We start from the raw sequence: 17,499 nt of genomic DNA, 5'->3' as shown, positions 1-17,499 counted from the left end.
TATTTTGATTTGTCTCACACTTTTTTTGCTTACTGCATGATTCCATATGTGTTATTTCATAGATTTGTTGTCTTCACTATTATTCTACAATGTAGAAAATAGTAAAAATAAGGAAAAACCTTTGAATGAGTAGGTGTGTCCAAACTTTTGACTGGTACTGTACATTCAAAGGCAGTTAACTGTAAACCATGAGCTGTTCAGTTTTCATAAGATTCATAACTCAGATGGTTGCTTTTGTGTGCCTGTTGAATACAGCGTGGGGGCAATGATAATACCACGTTCAAGGAAAATGTATTTGCTTACTAGGTTTGGTCTGCAGATTGCTGTCTTGGGAATGAGCTGATCATTCCCTCCTTCTCTATGAGCACATTTTTTGTTTCAAAAGACGCTGAAAATACGTGGAAAAGATGTCTTTCAACCAATTTTGCTCACTGGGTTACTTCCTGATAACGTACCTTCTGACTCAACATTTTAGGGACAGCATGAATTTCCCCACATAGGAATGTAAAATCAATTTTGATTCATTAAGACAACATTTTAAAAGGCAAACTTTAGAAAAGGGTAACACGTATTTTTTTCTACTTATTTTATTGTGTGCCCTTACTAGAAAAAAAACAACTACAAATGCTTAGGCGTTAACTTCAACTGCACGTTAATTCAAACTTGCTTGTTTTGTGGATGATAGGTGACAGACGACTTAGCACTCGTGTTGAATATGAATTTACAGAAAGTTATGAAAGAGCTCTCTCTAGTGGTGGAGCTGTGAATAGCGTATACTTCTTGCTAAGGACGACATTGAGACCGTTATGGGTTGGTTATTAGCAACGGAGCTGACACATGCGCAGCTATGGGGCAAAACAGAGTGGGTTGGCTTAGATTGTTGACAACGTGTAAATCAATATTTCGTATCCAATGTTTTTTTGAAAACATAAATAAATGTGCACAATGAGCACTTGTTGTCTCTCAAAGACATCATTACAGTTGTTGGTTATCTAGCTAGTGATTTTTTTGCCATATTAGCATTGACATGAAATCAGTCAAAATACCTCAAAACAAGAGATGGTATCAAGAACAAGATGAAACTAGCTGAAACCAGTCACTTATGATTGCCAACGTTGCAGTTTCTTGTCGTTGTTGGTAGCTATCTGGCCATCCAGAAATACAACAGATGGACTGAAGCTGCGCATTGTTTTCGTAATGTTGTCAGCTAATCCATTATTCCCATGGCGTAACTTCTTCAGAAAGTTGCAAGAAATACAAATCATAAATTCTTTAAAACATTTTAGGCCTACATCAGAAGCTGATTTGTCTGTAGACAATGTTGTCATTTTGATCAGTGTAAGTTTCAATGAAGTACCGTTCAACATCACTGTTATGAAATGACTCTTCACTGTTCAGATGAATAAACTCTAAATTGATTTCAAAGAAGTCTAATACAAATTCGAGTGTACTGTATTTTAAATGACTATGTTTTTTTTCCAGACACATCCTTTCTATTTAAAGGATGGGTGGGTCAAGGAAGCTAGTGACGTGTACTTGGGGATCAGGCTAAACCCCAGAGTAAAGATGGTCTTTAATCTATAACAGGCTATCTCTGGAGTAAACACCACATCATCCCTCCGTCATCCCCCTACATATAGCACCCAAAACCTAGAAACTGTGGGACGACTCCGTCACCACCATGGACCTGAGAGTGTCACTTGGTCACATGGCTACCTGATCTTCATGATCTTACCTGCCAATCTGTCAGCTCCAGACTGAGTCTCGGCAGTTCTCGCCAAGGCAGAGAGACGGCCTTACGGCCATGTCAACACAACCTAGATTTGGGAATCGTCACTCACGGGAAGGGGAAAGATGGAGAGATGCTGTCTGCATCCCAAGTGGCACCCTGTTCCCTATGTAGTGAACTGCTTTTGACCAGGGTCTACAGGGAGAGAGACAGGAAGAATCTCTCTTTTAGAATGCTCTGGAGAAGAGCTTGCAGGTGTTTATTCTCACAAGTGTTTATTCCATGGACAACCACACTCCTACACACTAACCCAACAGTGCAAGCAAGCGAACAAGCAAACATAAAAAAACACCCACACACAGACTTCAATGTAAATGCTCTCACACATGCACACGAATGCACATACATATAATACTGAAGCTCATTTCCTTCTGTATTTGTAACATACTCAACACATACAGCATATGAACAAACCGTTTCTTTAATGATCATGCAGGAACAAACTGTGCCGACTGAGCTCATTAGGTATGGGACAAATAATTGATATTGGACTGACCTTTAAAAAGCTATTAAAAGGCGACCACGTCAACCCATCAGAAAGCTGTCTTGTCATGTTTAGCCCACATACACCATCTCTCTCATCATCTTACTCTCTCTCCTACCCCCTCCTTTTATCTCCCTCCCTCCATCTCCATCCCCATCTCTCTGCCTCCCTCTCAGCTGATAAAGCTTATTGTGGCCAAATAGGCTTAGGAGCATCGCTATGGCAACAGGGAGTCCGTAAGAGGCTTCACAAGGCACTTCATCTGGGGCTGTGATCTGCCGTTGCCCTCTGAGACACTGCCCCCAATCTCTGAAAACAAGCAATGACAGGCCATGCCTCCGGGGAGGAGGGGACTGTGTGTGTGTGTGTGTGTGTGTGTGTGTGTGTGTGTGTGTGTGTGTGTGTGTGTGTGTGTGTGTGTGTGTGTGTGTGTGTGTGTGTGTGTGTGTGTGTGTGTGTGTGTGTGTGTGTGTGTGTGTGTGTGTGTGTGTGTGTGTGTGTGTGTGTGGAATCAACCACAGGCTGTGGCTCCAGGTAGGAGGGGACTGTGTGTGAAAGGGGTGGGGTTTATTGTATAAGACTAAGTGATAGTGTGTGTGCTCAAAGACTTCACAAGCAAGACGAGAACTATCGGAGTCCGTGCGACCGACAGGAACACATCTTCCAACAACATCTCTCTCTTCATCAATCTTTTGGTCATAATATACATCATATATTCACTCCCTTGTGAATTCACTCCTGCTATAGCTTCCAAGAGTGACGAGAGTTCAGGTAAGCAGAGTTTATTCATACAATGTTTTGTTTTAGTTTAAGGGGAGATGTGCAGTATTAGTATGGACTACAATATGTGCCAAGTGAGGTTTCTGATAGTCAGGGTGTTAAAAGTGGACAATTTAGTTTTAAAATATATAATTTATCCAAATCAGTAACATGCATATATATATATATATATATATATATATATTGTCTTAAGAAAGACGCACTATACACTAGATGAGAACGTCTTTAACCTGAAATCTAATCACACCTACCTACAATTACGTAAAAATTAAATAACAGGGAAGCCTATCTACTTCTGGAAAGTTCCATGAAAAATCACCCTTCTATTCCATGTTTGAGCAAATTAGTACAACATTAGCACCGTCTATACCAGGTGCTAACATGCAGCTTGTGTCTGGATCATATCCACATTCTGATTGTGCCCACATTTTCAGACGGGTATAGACAATTAAAATATTAATTGTGAACTGATTTTGATGAAGTCTAAGTTTCAAATCTGTGTTAAAGGGGCAAATTCAGGACGAAGGTCACATGTTAGCACCAGGTATAAGCAGGGCTATTCTGGGCAGGAGGACAGAAGAGAGTGGGACACATTCCAGGAAACAGGAGTCAATGCAGGAGCCCTGTTTATACCAGGTTCTGAGATGCAGCCTTTATCTTGATCTTGTCCACATTCTGATTGTGCCAACATTTTTAGACAAGTGTAGATGATCAAAAGAAACATTGTGATCTGATTGTGATCAGATCTTAAAAGTGTAAACAGACAAGGTCAGGTCAAGACCAGGATGAAGGATGCATGTTAAGATCAGGTATAAACAAGGCTTAGGAAAAACTTGAATATTCATGAGTTAACCTTACAATTACACTCGATCAATATGGAAAGTGGTTGGGATTAGCACTGATGGTAGGATGGAAATACTCCATTAAGCGTTTATGAATACTCATTATAACATTATTATCATTATAATCATATACATTTGAGCTCACTGAAATTCTAAATAAGGAGTTGCAGTCAGTATCATAATAGGTGATAATAATAATAATAAACTGGTCTGAAATACATCGAAAACTTAAAGCATTGTATTTGGTTCAAAGTATTTTCTAAAACCTAAACCTTAGCTGAAGATGTGTATAAAGGGTGTGACCATTGAGCAAGTTAAGGGAGCAAAACTCCTGGATATAACATTGGATGGTCACGTATCATGTTCAGGCTCTTGGGGCCCATATGCGCCGGTCATCAATGTCTATTTTCTTTTTTATTTATTTAATAAAGACTTTTGACAGTACTGTATGCTGTGGTTAAGGCTACGACGGCGCCAGTCCAATGAGTGGCGCTTACTCAGGTGTTCAAAAGCCATATCAAACCCGAAAGATGAATGCTTCTTAGGTAGTTCTTTATGAGGTTCCATTTAGAAAACGATCTCTCTGCAGAAACGACAGTTACAGGGATGGTAAAAACAGCTTGATTGCCGTAGCAACATCAGGGAAACAGAAGTGAGTGGTGCTTCAAACACAGCAGTTCTGCAACATCTTAAGCCTAATTGAGCCTCTCATTCTCCTTAATTGCCGGCCTCAACACGTTACAGAAAGAGATTAACTGTATAGGATGCTCTGGGGAAAGATTGTCTGGATACTGAACAGCCCAAAATGTGTTGGTTGGATTTAATTTGATTTAATTTATCTTGAATATAACAAGACAAAACCCGCTGAGTAGTGGCTGAATGTATCCTCAAGCCTACTACTGTTTTTTCCTAATTGTTATGCTATTTGATATGTAATTTGTATTAAAAGTTTATAAATAGTAGCTAAATAGTAACTAAGTAAGGTATATAGCTATATAAAGTACACTGCATAATGAAACAATCCCTTGTGAACTAGTGTTTTGAGGGTGGACTGACTAATATTTGCAGTGGCAATTTTAGCATGTAAATCTTGGTCGGCAAACCATTTTTGGGGGTGGGGGATGCATGCCAGCAAAGCCACAACACAACACGAAACAATACATGAATTGTACTATAACGGTGACAAACTTTGCCCACAACCTGTTAGGGCCTACATAAAGAAAGTTGTCCTAATAGCAGAGTCCCAACAGCAGGCCGAACACCTTACCACCACTACACCTGGCTAACAGCCTTGTCTGGCAGCGAAACAGTTTAATTTACTGCCATTAAAAAAAAAACAGCTGATATGGTTGACTTGTTTAAACAAATGTGGTTTCTACTGACAATTGAGATGTACAAGCTATGGCATAAGGGGGCAACAAGCGGATAAGAGGCAATCTGTAATTTCGATTAAGACATTAATGAGTGAGCTAGGACGGATGTAAATCATGTAATCAATATAACTATTTGTTCAGTGCTTTTGAAATGTACAGGACAGAATTCAGAACATTGGCCATTCTTAGTGTTCTTCGTGTACACCAAGTTAGAACCATAGGATAAATAAAGGGGGCATATAAGCAGACAATGAAAGCTCTTACAATATTTGATGATTACATTTCTCTAAAACAGATTATAGGCTACATGTGCACCACCAAGTCAGAACAGTAGGCGAAATTAAGAGGGGTAAATAGACCAAATTATTAGGGTGAGGCACATGGTCTACTAACAGCTTACTACACAACATACACTTAGTATTACTTTCTTAGCTACAGTATGCATATCTCCCTGGTATTTTACAACATTTATGTAGCGGCATACAAGACATTTTTGGACTCATCTTGTTGTGCTGTGCTCTCTTGAACAGGAAGATGGCGTGGCGGTCCTTCATGTGCAAATTTTGTCATCAAAGTCTGGCATTCTCTCAATTTTATGGTGCTTTCAAGACAACTGGGAACTGGGAAAAAAACAAGGTCGAAACATGATGACGTCAGTGATCTAGAACGCTCTAGAAAGAGGCTTTTAGTTCCCGACTTACATTTCCGAGTATGATGACCGTTGAAAACGTATTTTCCCATTCGGATCTCGTTTTTTCCCCCCGAGTTCCCTGTTGTCTTGAACTCACTGAAGTCAGATTTCCCAGTTCTGAGTTAACAGTTGTTTTGAGCGTGGCAGGAATCATTACCAACCCCTACGCTCAGTATTTTCCGCTGGCTGCCCCACACCACGGAAAGCACTGAGCTAGGCTGAAACACCTGCCTTTTAGTGCTGCCTTACTCAAGAAAGCAAAAAAAGAGACTATGTTAGTATGCTGCTTTATTAATTAACTCAATTATTGTAATAATGTTTTTGTTTACATTGTTTACAAATTGATATGTCAATTTAACATGCAAAACAGGCAACTCCCCCAAAATAATGTGGGGTTTAAAACAGGTGGGGCTCTGCACTGAATGATGGGTCGCCACTGATTATGTGGCATTAATAGACTGGTTTTACAAACAACTTTCCACCCAAGCTGAAAGAGAGCGCGAGGACGGCTCATGTCATGCAGGGTCAGGTACAATCTGCAATGTTTGAATTTCCAACTTTAAGTCATTATATTATTGCCAGAAGCCAACAGTCTAAAAATGGCAACATTGCGACACATTGTATAGATTGTGACATGTGAGAAAATTAACACGAGAAGAATACAACCAAATAGGTCTACCAATAAACATTTATCCATTAGCCAAAGCAAAGCTAAACATAACATTGGGGGTGCAGAGAAACTGACTCCAGTGACAACGTGGTACTATACAGAGCCATGATCGCATGGAACTCCCTTTCATCACCAATTACTCAAGCAAAATGATCTTTCAAAAAAGATTCAACAGCATTTAATGGAACGTCGGGGACTGTAAGGGGACACACAAAAACACGCACACATAGACAGACTTAATCTTGTTTTTACTATAATGTTTTATTTGTTGTACTGTTTGTATTTCGTTGTATTTTAATTTGTGTGACTGTCCTTGTCTATCAGTGTATCGGTGTTTTGTTACTTGTCATGTTTGGTGTTTTTTTGTGGACCCCAGGAAGAATAGCTGCTGCTGGGGACCCAAATAAATCAATATGCACCATTTAAGTCAAAAAGCTACCTACCAAAAAGCTGCACTGATCTGATCATCGGTCTGTGGTGGTATGTAGACAGCTACGAAAAATACAGATGAAAACTCTCTAGATAGATAATGTGGTCTACAGCTTATCATGAGATACTCTACCTCAGGCAAAATCTCAAGACTTCCTTAGATATCGAGCTCCAGCTGTTGTTCACATATATGCATAGATCAACGCCCGTGTCTTACCAGTGGCTGCTGTTCTGTTCTGCCGATGGAGTGTATAGCTCACCAGCTGTATATGTTCTTAATGTCGTCGTTCAGCCACGACTCGGTGAAAAATAAGATATTACAGTTTTTAATGTCCCGTTGGTAGAATATATACTAGCGTTCAAAAGTTTGGAGTCACTTCGAAATTTCCTTGTTGTTGAAAGAATCAATTTCAAAGATTTTACTAAGTTACAGTTCATATAAAGAAATCAGTCATTTTAAATAAATGTATTAGGCCTTAATCTATGGATTTCACATGTTGGTCACAGATACCTTAAAAGATACTGTAGGTTAGTACAGTGCCTTGCGAAAGTATTTGGCCCCCTTGAACTTTGCGACCTTTTGCCACATTTCAGGCTTCAAACATAAAGATATAAAACGTTTTTTTTGTGAAGAATCAACAACAAGTGGGACACAATCATGAAGTGGAACGACATTTATTGGATATTTCAAACTTTTTTAACAAATCAAAAACTGAAAAATTGGGCGTGCAAAATTATTCAGCCCCCTTAAGTTAATACTTTGTAGCGCCACCTTTTGCTGCGATTACAGCTGTAAGTCGCTTGGGGTATGTCTCTATCAGTTTTGCACATCGAGAGACTGACATTTTTTCCCATTCCTCCTTGCAAAACAGCTCGAGCTCAGTGAGGTTGGATGGAGAGCATTTGTGAACAGCAGTTTTCAGTTCTTTCCACAGATTCTCGATTGGATTCAGGTCTGGACTTTGACTTGGCCATTCTAACACCTGGATATGTTTATTTTTGAACCATTCCATTGTAGATTTTGCTTTATGTTTTGGATCATTGTCTTGTTGGAAGACAAATCTCCTTCCCAGTCTCAGGTCTTTTGCAGACTCCATCAGGTTTTCTTCCAGAATGGTCCTGTATTTGGCTCCATCCATCTTCCCATCAATGTTAACCATCTTCCCTGTCCCTGCTGAAGAAAAGCAGGCCCAAACCATGATGCTGCCACCACCATGTTTGACAGTGGGGATGGTGTGTTCAGCTGTGTTGCTTTTACGCCAAACATAACGTTTTGCATTGTTGCCAAAAAGTTCAATTTTGGTTTCATCTGACCAGAGCACCTTCTTCCACATGTTTGGTGTGTCTCCCAGGTGGCTTGTGGCAAACTTTAAACGACACTTTTTATGGATATCTTTAAGAAATGGCTTTCTTCTTGCCACTCTTCCATAAAGGCCAGATTTGTGCAATATACAACTGATTGTTGTCCTATGGACAGAGTCTCCCACCTCAGCTGTAGATCTCTGCAGTTCATCCAGAGTGATCATGGGCCTCTTGGCTGCATCTCTGATCAGTCTTCTCCTTGTATGAGCTGAAAGTTTAGAGGGACGGCCAGGTCTTGGTAGATTTGCAGTGGTCTGATACTCCTTCCATTTCAATATTATCGCTTGCACAGTGCTCCTTGGGATGTTTAAAGCTTGGGAAATCTTTTTGTATCCAAATCCGGCTTTAAACTTCTTCACAACAGTATCTCGGACCTGCCTGGTGTGTTCCTTGTTCTTCATGATGCTCTCTGCGCTTTTAACGGACCTCTGAGACTATCACAGTGCAGGTGCATTTATACGGAGACTTGATTACACACAGGTGGATTGTATTTATCATCATTAGTCATTTAGGTCAACATTGGATCATTCAGAGATCCTCACTGAACTTCTGGAGAGAGTTTGCTGCACTGAAAGTAAAGGGGCTGAATAATTTTGCACGCCCAATTTTTCAGTTTTTGATTTGTTAAAAAAGTTTGAAATATCCAATAAATGTCGTTCCACTTCATGATTGTGTCCCACTTGTTGTTGATTCTTCACAAAAAAAATACAGTTTTATATCTTTATGTTTGAAGCCTGAAATGTGGCAAAAGGTCGCAAAGTTCAAGGGGGCCAAATACTTTCGCAAGGCACGGTACATTGTTCATCTACATAATGTACAATAAAAACCAACACAAACATACAAAATATATATACATTTTTAATCAAAATCCCACTTTCGATAATAAAAACAATAAAAAATCATGCCAACACAGAGGCACTGATGGTCAAATGAGTTTATTCTGATTATTTATGCGTATAACAAACAATATCTTGTGTATTTTTTTCAGTTTTATAAATGCATAGAACAGCCCCCTTCAGTTTAAATGGACACCCCTGAAAGAGGTTGACAGGAAGTGGGAGTCATGAAGCAGAGAAGACTGCATCCCAGATGGTACCCTATTCCATATATAGCACTACTGTTGACCAGAGCCTATAGGGTAGTGCACTATGTAGGGAATAGGGTGCTATTTAGGACAAAGACGCAATGAGAGTGGATGTGAAGGAAGGGACTGGATATGAAAGGCTTTAGCTTGTACAGACAGACACCTGAGTAAAAGGATTGTGCCTGTGAAACACCTCTCTCTTTGTGCTGTTCTCCTTTGGGAATGTTTTTTGATCTGTGATAATAGCCTGTCCAGGGAAGACAGGTGTAGAAAGCCTCCAAGCTGTTGGCAACAAACAGATTAGCTAGCGAGGTACGCACGTGACCTGTACCTCCCATGGATTACATTGATGTGATGGCAACCCAGGCTAAACAGACTTTCTAGACATCCACACAATCCATCCAACAAAATCGTAAGATTACAAATGATCCTCTCTTATACAATATGGGGAATATCAATAGGAGTACTTTGTAGGATTCCCTCCCCTTCCATTTACAATGACCTTTTTCATTAAAGAAATATTGAGAAAACCTCATTGTGGAAAACCAACCCTATAAGACAAACAGTCCATACCACAACCTAGCAAACACAGTAGACTTTTCTTTTATTGCATGCACTGTACTAGAGAGGCACTGTACTACAGATTTACATCATGGTCTGTTTCCTCCCATGCAGCACGGGGCACGAGGGGAACAAGGCGTCGGTGGCGATGGCCTCGTGGTTCAGTTGGAGCAGCGAGCCGGACTACCGAAGTCCGCGGCGGGACCCGTCTGACGTGGTCATGGACACCCTGATGCTGGAGCTCAACTGGCAGCTGAAGGAGGCCGAGAGGATGCAGCGTGAGAGGGACAGTGAGTACCGGCGCCTCCAGACTGGCGTGGACTACAGCTGGCTGGTCAACACGCCACGCAACACCTATGACGTGTCACCTGGTGAGAAGCTGGGCCTGGAGGACCTGTGCTCCAAGGTGCATCCATCCTACTGCGGAGCTGTCATACTGAGGTGAGTAACCTTTGACCTTAGTTGTTTCTGTACTTAACCCCCTAACCTAACGTATCTGGCGTAAAAAGACGTCCCCACATCCGTTTTTCAGGGAATAATACTGTATTCTGAAAACTAGAAACATCTGCTCCTTCCGACCCAGCGGAGAGTGTTATCCCCCTAATCTACACTGGCCTTTTGGTTAAGTTCTCTATACCACCCCTGACCTTCGACCCCCATTGATTCAACGCTGTCCTCATAATTGATTACCCTCTTACTCTGACCAGGTTTGTGTGATTTTCCTTCCGTGGAAAGAAAATTCACACACAGTAATGTGAGGCAGAGAGAGAGAGAGAGAGAGAGGGACAGACAGAGAGAGACAGAGAGAGAGAGACAGACAGAGAGAGACAGAGAGAATATAAAAAGAGCTGGAGGCCAATCGGCCAAATCAACAGGAGCAAGGGTACAGGTGGGGGCTGACCTATTTGAAGGCCTAAGAACTTATCAGCCTAATCTTGAGAGGAGTAAGTATCTTTAAGTATCCAATCTCTATGGGAAGACATAGGGGCCACCATTAAATATCCCATCTGCTAGCAGCCAGCCGATGAGCAAGGGACGCGAGAGCACTGATGCTGTCACAAAAGCATGGTGGAAAAGCAGAGAGAAGCTCTTCTGATATAATAGGCTTGTTTGGATCAAAGGTTTTTCAAGTGCATTAGTGATAGCACGTTGTGGTGGTACAGTGGCGATGGTAAACGCTGCTGAGTGGAATAGTACGAGCTCATCTCCTTCCCACGCACGTACTCTCTGAACCCTCCACTAGACGCCCACATAGTTTCTCTCCTGTGACTATAACTAGGCAAAGTGAAACAAAGCTATTGATTACAGCGGATGGCTTAAGGTCTCTTGGTTTTGTACTATTTTTAAATCTATAGATAAGTCATCCATTTATCCTGATGCATATGTATTGGGGGAGGTTTGGAACCACACTCACTGAAGTCCTGAAGACTTGCGTTGGCTTCTTGTATGAATGCCTAGGCTTGAGCTTGGTGGGCTAACAGTCTTGTGGTGCGCAAGATACCTAGGTTTGAACCCTGGCCAGTAATATGAAGACCTGTGTTGGCTCTCTGAGTCAATTCCTAGGCTGTAGCTCAGGGGCCTAACCTAACACAGCCACCCGACCAGTCACACATGGGTCTAGCTGAGACCGATTTGACTTCTCTCTCTGACATCCAGGTTCCGCCAGTTGGTGACTGAGAACGAGCCGGAGGTGCAGGAGGTACCTGCCCTTTTCCGCACAGTCGTCCTCGAGGCCTTGGACCGCATGAGGGAGGAGCAGGAGGCGCAGCGTCTCTCGCGCCAGTGGAACAACAAACGGGCCATGAGCATGTCTCTCATGAACTTCAAGTCACGCGTCAAGATCAACCCCTTTGGCAGCACCTTGGGCCTGACCTCGACTGGAGGGGGAGGGGAGGGTGTGTGCGAGCTGAAGACGGTGTCAGAAGATGTGGAGAAGGCGCTGGAGGAAAGGGCTGACAGGTCCCAGAGGGTGTGGAGCATGCCCAACTTCAGACATAAAGGGCTGTACACTACCAAGGCCGTCTGAGCTGGGAATCCATAGGACAGTATTGTGGTTCAGTGGAGGATAGAGCAACGCTAGTGAGAGGTAGCCTATAATAAACCCCTGGAACCTGCCCAGTCTGCTTTGAACAAGAATGGGGAGAAATAGGAGACATGCCTCTCCCATCCTCTCCTTCGGCAGTGTGGGGTCATCCACTATTGAAAGCTTTTGACTTATGAATTTGATACGGGGAGCTATGCTAAGGATATTTCACAATGTTTTGAGATGTGTTGCATGCACTTCCTTTTACTGTGCTTTTTTTTCATTATAACAACATAATACTCCGGAGCTACATGTATTTAAATTGTAGTTAACCAATGAGACTTATACATGAAACAATCAACAAGTTCTGTTTTTTTCTCAAGCATTTTTTTGGCACTGTAAAGGGAAGTGCTGCTTATCATGGCTTTTTAGTGACCTTTTTATAACTTGAAAAATCAACAGTAAACTGACTGCTCTATTGGAGTGGTTACCATGACATTGTAGATTATATCAATCTTCGTTCAAACTCTTTACAGTTGGAATACAGTGCATCTTGATCTCTTTGTGTTGTCGGTCTTACTTTATTGCTATTGACTTATCAGCAAAATACAATTGCTGTGCAAATATTTGAAATGCCAAATATTTCAAATCACTTTCTTACAGCAAAAAGCATAGAAATCCACATCTAAGCTATGGGGTAAGCATGAAAAAAGCTAGGCGGTAAGCACAAAGGCACCGTTTTATTGCTCAGCAACCAAGGTTGAGGTGCCTGGGCTATTTGCCTTGTCCAATAAGACTGACAAAGCCTGGATACAGGACAAACTGTGTCTCATAAGAGGCACACAATGGCAGCAATAATTCATACACAATGGGAATGAATGCTTGATTGTACTGTAACATTTCAGATGACTATTGTAAAGAATCTCTATAACAGCAGCAGTTTATTGCTGTTGAGAGAAGAGCTGTTTTATTGGGTGGACTGTAAGCAGTTTGCCACATCAAGTGGGCTTCACAAAATATAAAAAGCTCATCCAAAATAATATTGATTTATAGTATTACATGTGATGACATCCAGCTTCCAGTCTCAGATTTGTACATACTATACATTATTCTCTGATAATCAATATATCTAACAATAACTACATTCCAGGGGACCCGAGTTTAGCTGCAGGACTGTTTTGGACCTTCTTAAAATAACTAGAAAAACATAGATCATCATCAAACACAATGCAATGCCGGACTGGTGTTCTATTTGACAGATTACGTTACAATAAAATGTACCCAAATCTCTTTGTTCATCAGACCTGGGTTCAAATAGTATTTGCTTTCAAATACTTTAAGCTCTTGAGCCTGCTGGCGTGTAAGATGGATGGGTTGGCACTTTTCCTTTGTTCCATTGTGCCGGGCAAGCTTAATCAACTGAAGTACTTAAAAGAAAACCAATACTATTTGAACCCAGATATGTTGTTCATCACTCAGATCTTTGCTGATCTGTAGTCTCCACCACAGCAACACTGTTCTAACTTGCTTAGCAACACCTTGTGCAGCAAACATACTGATAAAAAGTCAGTGACTGGCTCCTTTGATGTTATAGTAAAATTACAATTCTAAAGACCAAACACACAGAAATCAGTTACAAACAGTGTGAAGCACAGGAGGTTGGTGGCACCTTAATTGGGGAGGACGGGCTTGTGGTAATGGCTGGAGCGGAATTGGTGGAATGGCATCGAATACACATGGTTTGATGCCATTCCATTGGCTCCGTTCCAGCCATTATTATGAGCCGTTCTCCTTCAGCAGTCTCCACTGGTCTGAAGAAAGGGGCTGACAACCACAGGAGTGACAACACGCTTTTTCTAAAAGAGAGACATGGCACATTCTGTCATTTTGAGATTACAGGCCATGTCCCACATCTCTTGCAGTGATAATAATAACCCTGTAAATGGATATTAGTTCAGAGCTTCATCAAAATGGTCGTCATTCCCTGAGTTCTGTTCTGGACAAAAATTGGAAGTTTCTGGAACATAACCAACGGTGACGGCCCTTTGCATTACAACGTGGAGTTGAGGAACTCAAGCAGTTCGGCGCGATTCTTGTCCCTCTGTTGAAACAATGTGTAGTATGCACACGTTTACATTTTAGAGAGACTTACAATCAGTGCTTTCAACTATGGTAGGTAAAATAACCCTCACTTTTCATAACCACTGTAAGTAAAAACCTTTATGTATCACACTCATACACACCAGCTTGTCTTTCTTGGACTTCTTTAATTTCATTTTGATCTTCTTTCCTGTGATCATGCTGTACTTGCCTTTTCTCCTCCTCTCCTTTAAATACTGAAAGATAGATATTTCATTTCAAAATGACAGCTTTCAGAAAGCTTCAAACCACTGGTATGGATGTAGCTAACTTGGTTAAGGATAAATAGTCCCATAAATGTATTCTACCTTGGAGATCTGAATAGGTCCAGGTCCAGCGCTTTCCTCCTCTGGTGTCATTTTCTTGTCCTTCTTTTGTTTATGCTTCTTCTCCTTTTTCCCTTTCTATAAAAAAAACGACATAAGTCACAAACCACACCTTTATCAAAATAAATACTGAAAACAGAATATTTGAAGAAAAATACCTTCTTGTGTTGTTTTTCCTTTTTCCTTTTCTTAGAATTCCTTCTGGATTTGTTGTGGGAATCTAGACAGGAGAAAGCAAAATCTAACTGAAACACAGTCCTTCAGGCTTTGACTATTAGCTATACATATACAGGGCTCTACAGTACTACCATTTTGGGGGCATACGCTCCTAAATATTTTGTTGTTCTACCTGAAATGTTTATTTGGGAGCACCAGTGCCCCTAGATGAAAAAATAAAAAAATCACCCTGTTAATAATTGTTGTAATGATTTCTTCACTGTTCCACAGCCTCAGAAGAATACAAACGTGGTAGCACAGAAGGAAAGGACAGGGGAGAGCTTCTTCAGGAGATGTGCTTCAAAAGTAGCTAGGATTCATATCGGCACAATGTAGCCTACATCTCAATCTTAAAAATCTATTTGCTTGTGCTCCGAAACCCTGTATTTTGTAATTGCTGGCAATTATTTTCATTAATACCTCAAATATTTTTCATTGTGCTCCTGAATTTCTTTGTGGGCTGCTACATTTTTCAATTTAGGAGCACATGTGACTGTAGAGCCCTGAAATAATATGGTCATCTTTCTGATACAGTGCATTCAGAAAGTATTCAGACGCCTTCACTTTTTCTACGTTACAGCCTTATTCTAATATGGATTAAATAAATAAAGAATCCTCATCAATCACACAATACCCCATAATGACAAAGTGTCAGGGACTGGGAGATTAGTCAGCATCAAGGGAAAGATAAACAGAGCAAAATACAGAGAGATCCTTGATGAAAACCTGTTCCAGAGCACTCAGGACCTCAGACAGGGTGAAGATTCACCTTCCAACAGGACAACGATCCTAAGCATACAGCGAGAATGCAGGAGTGGCTTTGGGACAAGTTTCAATGTCCTTGAGTGGCCCAGCCAGAGCTTGGACTTGAACCCGATCGAAAATAGCTCTGCAGCGATGCTCCCCATCCAACTTGACAGAGCTTGAGAGGATCTGCAGAGAATAATTGGAGAAACTCCCCAAATACAGGTGTGCCAAGCTTGTAGCGTCATACCCAAGAAGACTCGAGGCTGTAATCGCTTCAAGTCGCTTCAACAAAGTACTGAAAAGGGTCTGAATACTTATGTAAATGTGATATATTTTAAATTCACTTGCGAAAATGTATAAAAAAACATTTTTGCTTTGTCATTATGGGACACTGTGTGTAGATTGATTAAATTGTTTTTTACTTTCATCAATTTTAGAATAAGGCTGTAACGTAACAAAATGTGGAAAAAGTGAACGGGTCTGAAAACTTTCCCAATGCACTGTACATGCGCGTCTTTACAATTACGGGACAAGTACTGGCACACTCACCACTACTGCTGGAACATCTCCTACTGTGGGATGAAGAGTGGGATGAGGATGAGGAGGATGACGAGGAGGATGATGATGATGAGCTGGATGAGGAAGATGATCTACTGTGGCTCCGTTTCGTGTTCCTTTTTTCTTTCCCTTCAATAGAAAAATACAAGAGAACAGTGACTATTTACCATGACTCCAAGGTAGGGGCGCACGCCCACACACTTGTGATATAATTTAATAAGTGATCACAATAGACCATTAAATTACCTGTGCTTGGTGATCTTCTGTCATCTCTTGTGGCAGACTCAGTACTCCTCCTGTCATTTCCTCTTGTGGCAGACTCAGTACTTCTGTCATTTCCTCTTGTGGCAGACTCAGTACTTCTTCTGTCATTTCCTCTTGTGGCAGACCCAGTACTTCTTCTGTCATTTCCTCTTGTGGCAGACTCAGTACTTCTTCTGTCATTTCCTCTTGTGGCAGACTCAGTACTTCTTCTGTTTCCTCTTGTGGCAGACCCAGTACTTCTTCTGTCGTTTCCTCTTGTGGCAGAATCAGTATTTCTTCTGTCATTCCCTCTTGTGGCAGACTCATCAGTACTTCTTCTGTCATTTCCTCTTGTGGCAGACCCAGTACTTCTTCTGTCGTTTCCTCTTGTGGCAGAATCAGTACTTCTTCTGTCGTTTCCTCTTGTGGCAGAATCAGTTCTTCTTCTGTCGTTTCCTCTTGTGGCAGACTCAGTACTTCTTCTGTTTCCTCTTGTGGCAGAATCAGTACTTCTTCTGTCATTTCCTCTGGTGGCAGACTCAGTACTTCTTCTGTTTCCTCTTGTGGCAGACTCAGTACTTCTTCTGTCATTTCCTCTTGTGGCAGACTCAGTAGTGGTACTTTTTCTTTCAAAACGTATTATACTGGACTCACTTTTCACTTTGTCTTCTTTGCTGGACTAACAAAGACAAAGTAAAGGGAAATGCCTTGTAAATCTATCTGCATTGTGAGTCCAAATCTCTATTATAAGCCCGTCAGATTTTAAACATAGATCATCAGTAGCGTTATTTAGCTAACTAATTAGCATTCCTAAATGCAAAACAAGTTGCTAGCTAGCCCGATAACGTTAGGTACCTAGGTACTTACCATGGTGGCTGTTGTCTCGACCAAAAGAGGCGAATGCAATAAAAAGTTGCTGTTTATCAAAGTGATATTCTCTAAACAATTATTAGCAATACTTTATCGACTGTACTTATTTGTAAATGTAACAGTATGGCTATAAGAGATAACTGGCTGGCTACTCTGCTGACAACACGATTGAGCCATTTTGCATCCCACAATGCACCATTGATTTCTTAAAGCAACACAGCAATGTTTTGAACAGCAATATAATTCAATTTCTATGGTTGTAAACCTCGTTGGGCTCAAATATTATTTTTGCATTTGACGGCTTGGAAGAGG

General features: G+C 41.1%; 2 protein-coding genes across 2 annotated transcripts; one reads left to right on the top strand and one right to left on the bottom strand.

The window, feature by feature from the left end:
• Positions 1-2,871: 2,871 nt before the first annotated feature.
• rd3 (retinal degeneration 3, GUCY2D regulator) lies at positions 2,872-13,128 on the top strand. Its single transcript, XM_021611563.2, has 3 exons — positions 2,872-3,044; positions 10,180-10,506; positions 11,722-13,128. Exons 2-3 carry the CDS (start codon positions 10,214-10,216, stop codon positions 12,089-12,091), a joined length of 663 nt encoding a protein of 220 aa, XP_021467238.1. The 5' UTR covers positions 2,872-3,044; positions 10,180-10,213; the 3' UTR covers positions 12,092-13,128.
• On the bottom strand, positions 12,958-17,402 carry si:ch211-22i13.2 (uncharacterized protein LOC553945 homolog). Its single transcript, XM_036984797.1, has 7 exons — positions 17,185-17,402; positions 16,321-16,996; positions 16,066-16,203; positions 14,712-14,773; positions 14,536-14,631; positions 14,332-14,424; positions 12,958-14,189 (listed from the first exon to the last, which is right to left on the bottom strand). Exons 1-7 carry the CDS (start codon positions 17,185-17,187, stop codon positions 14,139-14,141), a joined length of 1,119 nt encoding a protein of 372 aa, XP_036840692.1. The 5' UTR covers positions 17,188-17,402; the 3' UTR covers positions 12,958-14,138.
• Between the last annotated feature and the right edge of the window lie 97 nt (positions 17,403-17,499).

Source organism: Oncorhynchus mykiss, chromosome 8, assembly GCF_013265735.2.
Source record: "Oncorhynchus mykiss isolate Arlee chromosome 8, USDA_OmykA_1.1, whole genome shotgun sequence".
Taxonomy (NCBI): domain Eukaryota; kingdom Metazoa; phylum Chordata; class Actinopteri; order Salmoniformes; family Salmonidae; genus Oncorhynchus; species Oncorhynchus mykiss.
Note: the sequence above shows the minus strand (reverse complement) of the source record. Positions and strands in the feature narration are given on the sequence as shown.

What these genes read in the sequence shown, in the direction of transcription:
- rd3 (XM_021611563.2), top strand. Translation starts at nt 10,214, where the DNA reads ATGGCCTCGTGGTTCAGTTGGAGCAGCGAGCCGGACTACCGAAGTCCG. An exon ending in TGCGGAGCTGTCATACTGAG is followed by an intron (nt 10,507 to 11,721) that starts GTGAGTAACCTT and finishes TCTGACATCCAG; the next exon opens with GTTCCGCCAGTTGGTGACTG.
- si:ch211-22i13.2 (XM_036984797.1), bottom strand. An exon ending in CAGAAGATCACCAAGCACAG is followed by an intron (nt 16,204 to 16,320) that starts GTAATTTAATGG and finishes TTTCTATTGAAG; the next exon opens with GGAAAGAAAAAAGGAACACG. An exon ending in GACCTATTCAGATCTCCAAG is followed by an intron (nt 14,425 to 14,535) that starts GTAGAATACATT and finishes TCTATCTTTCAG; the next exon opens with TATTTAAAGGAGAGGAGGAG.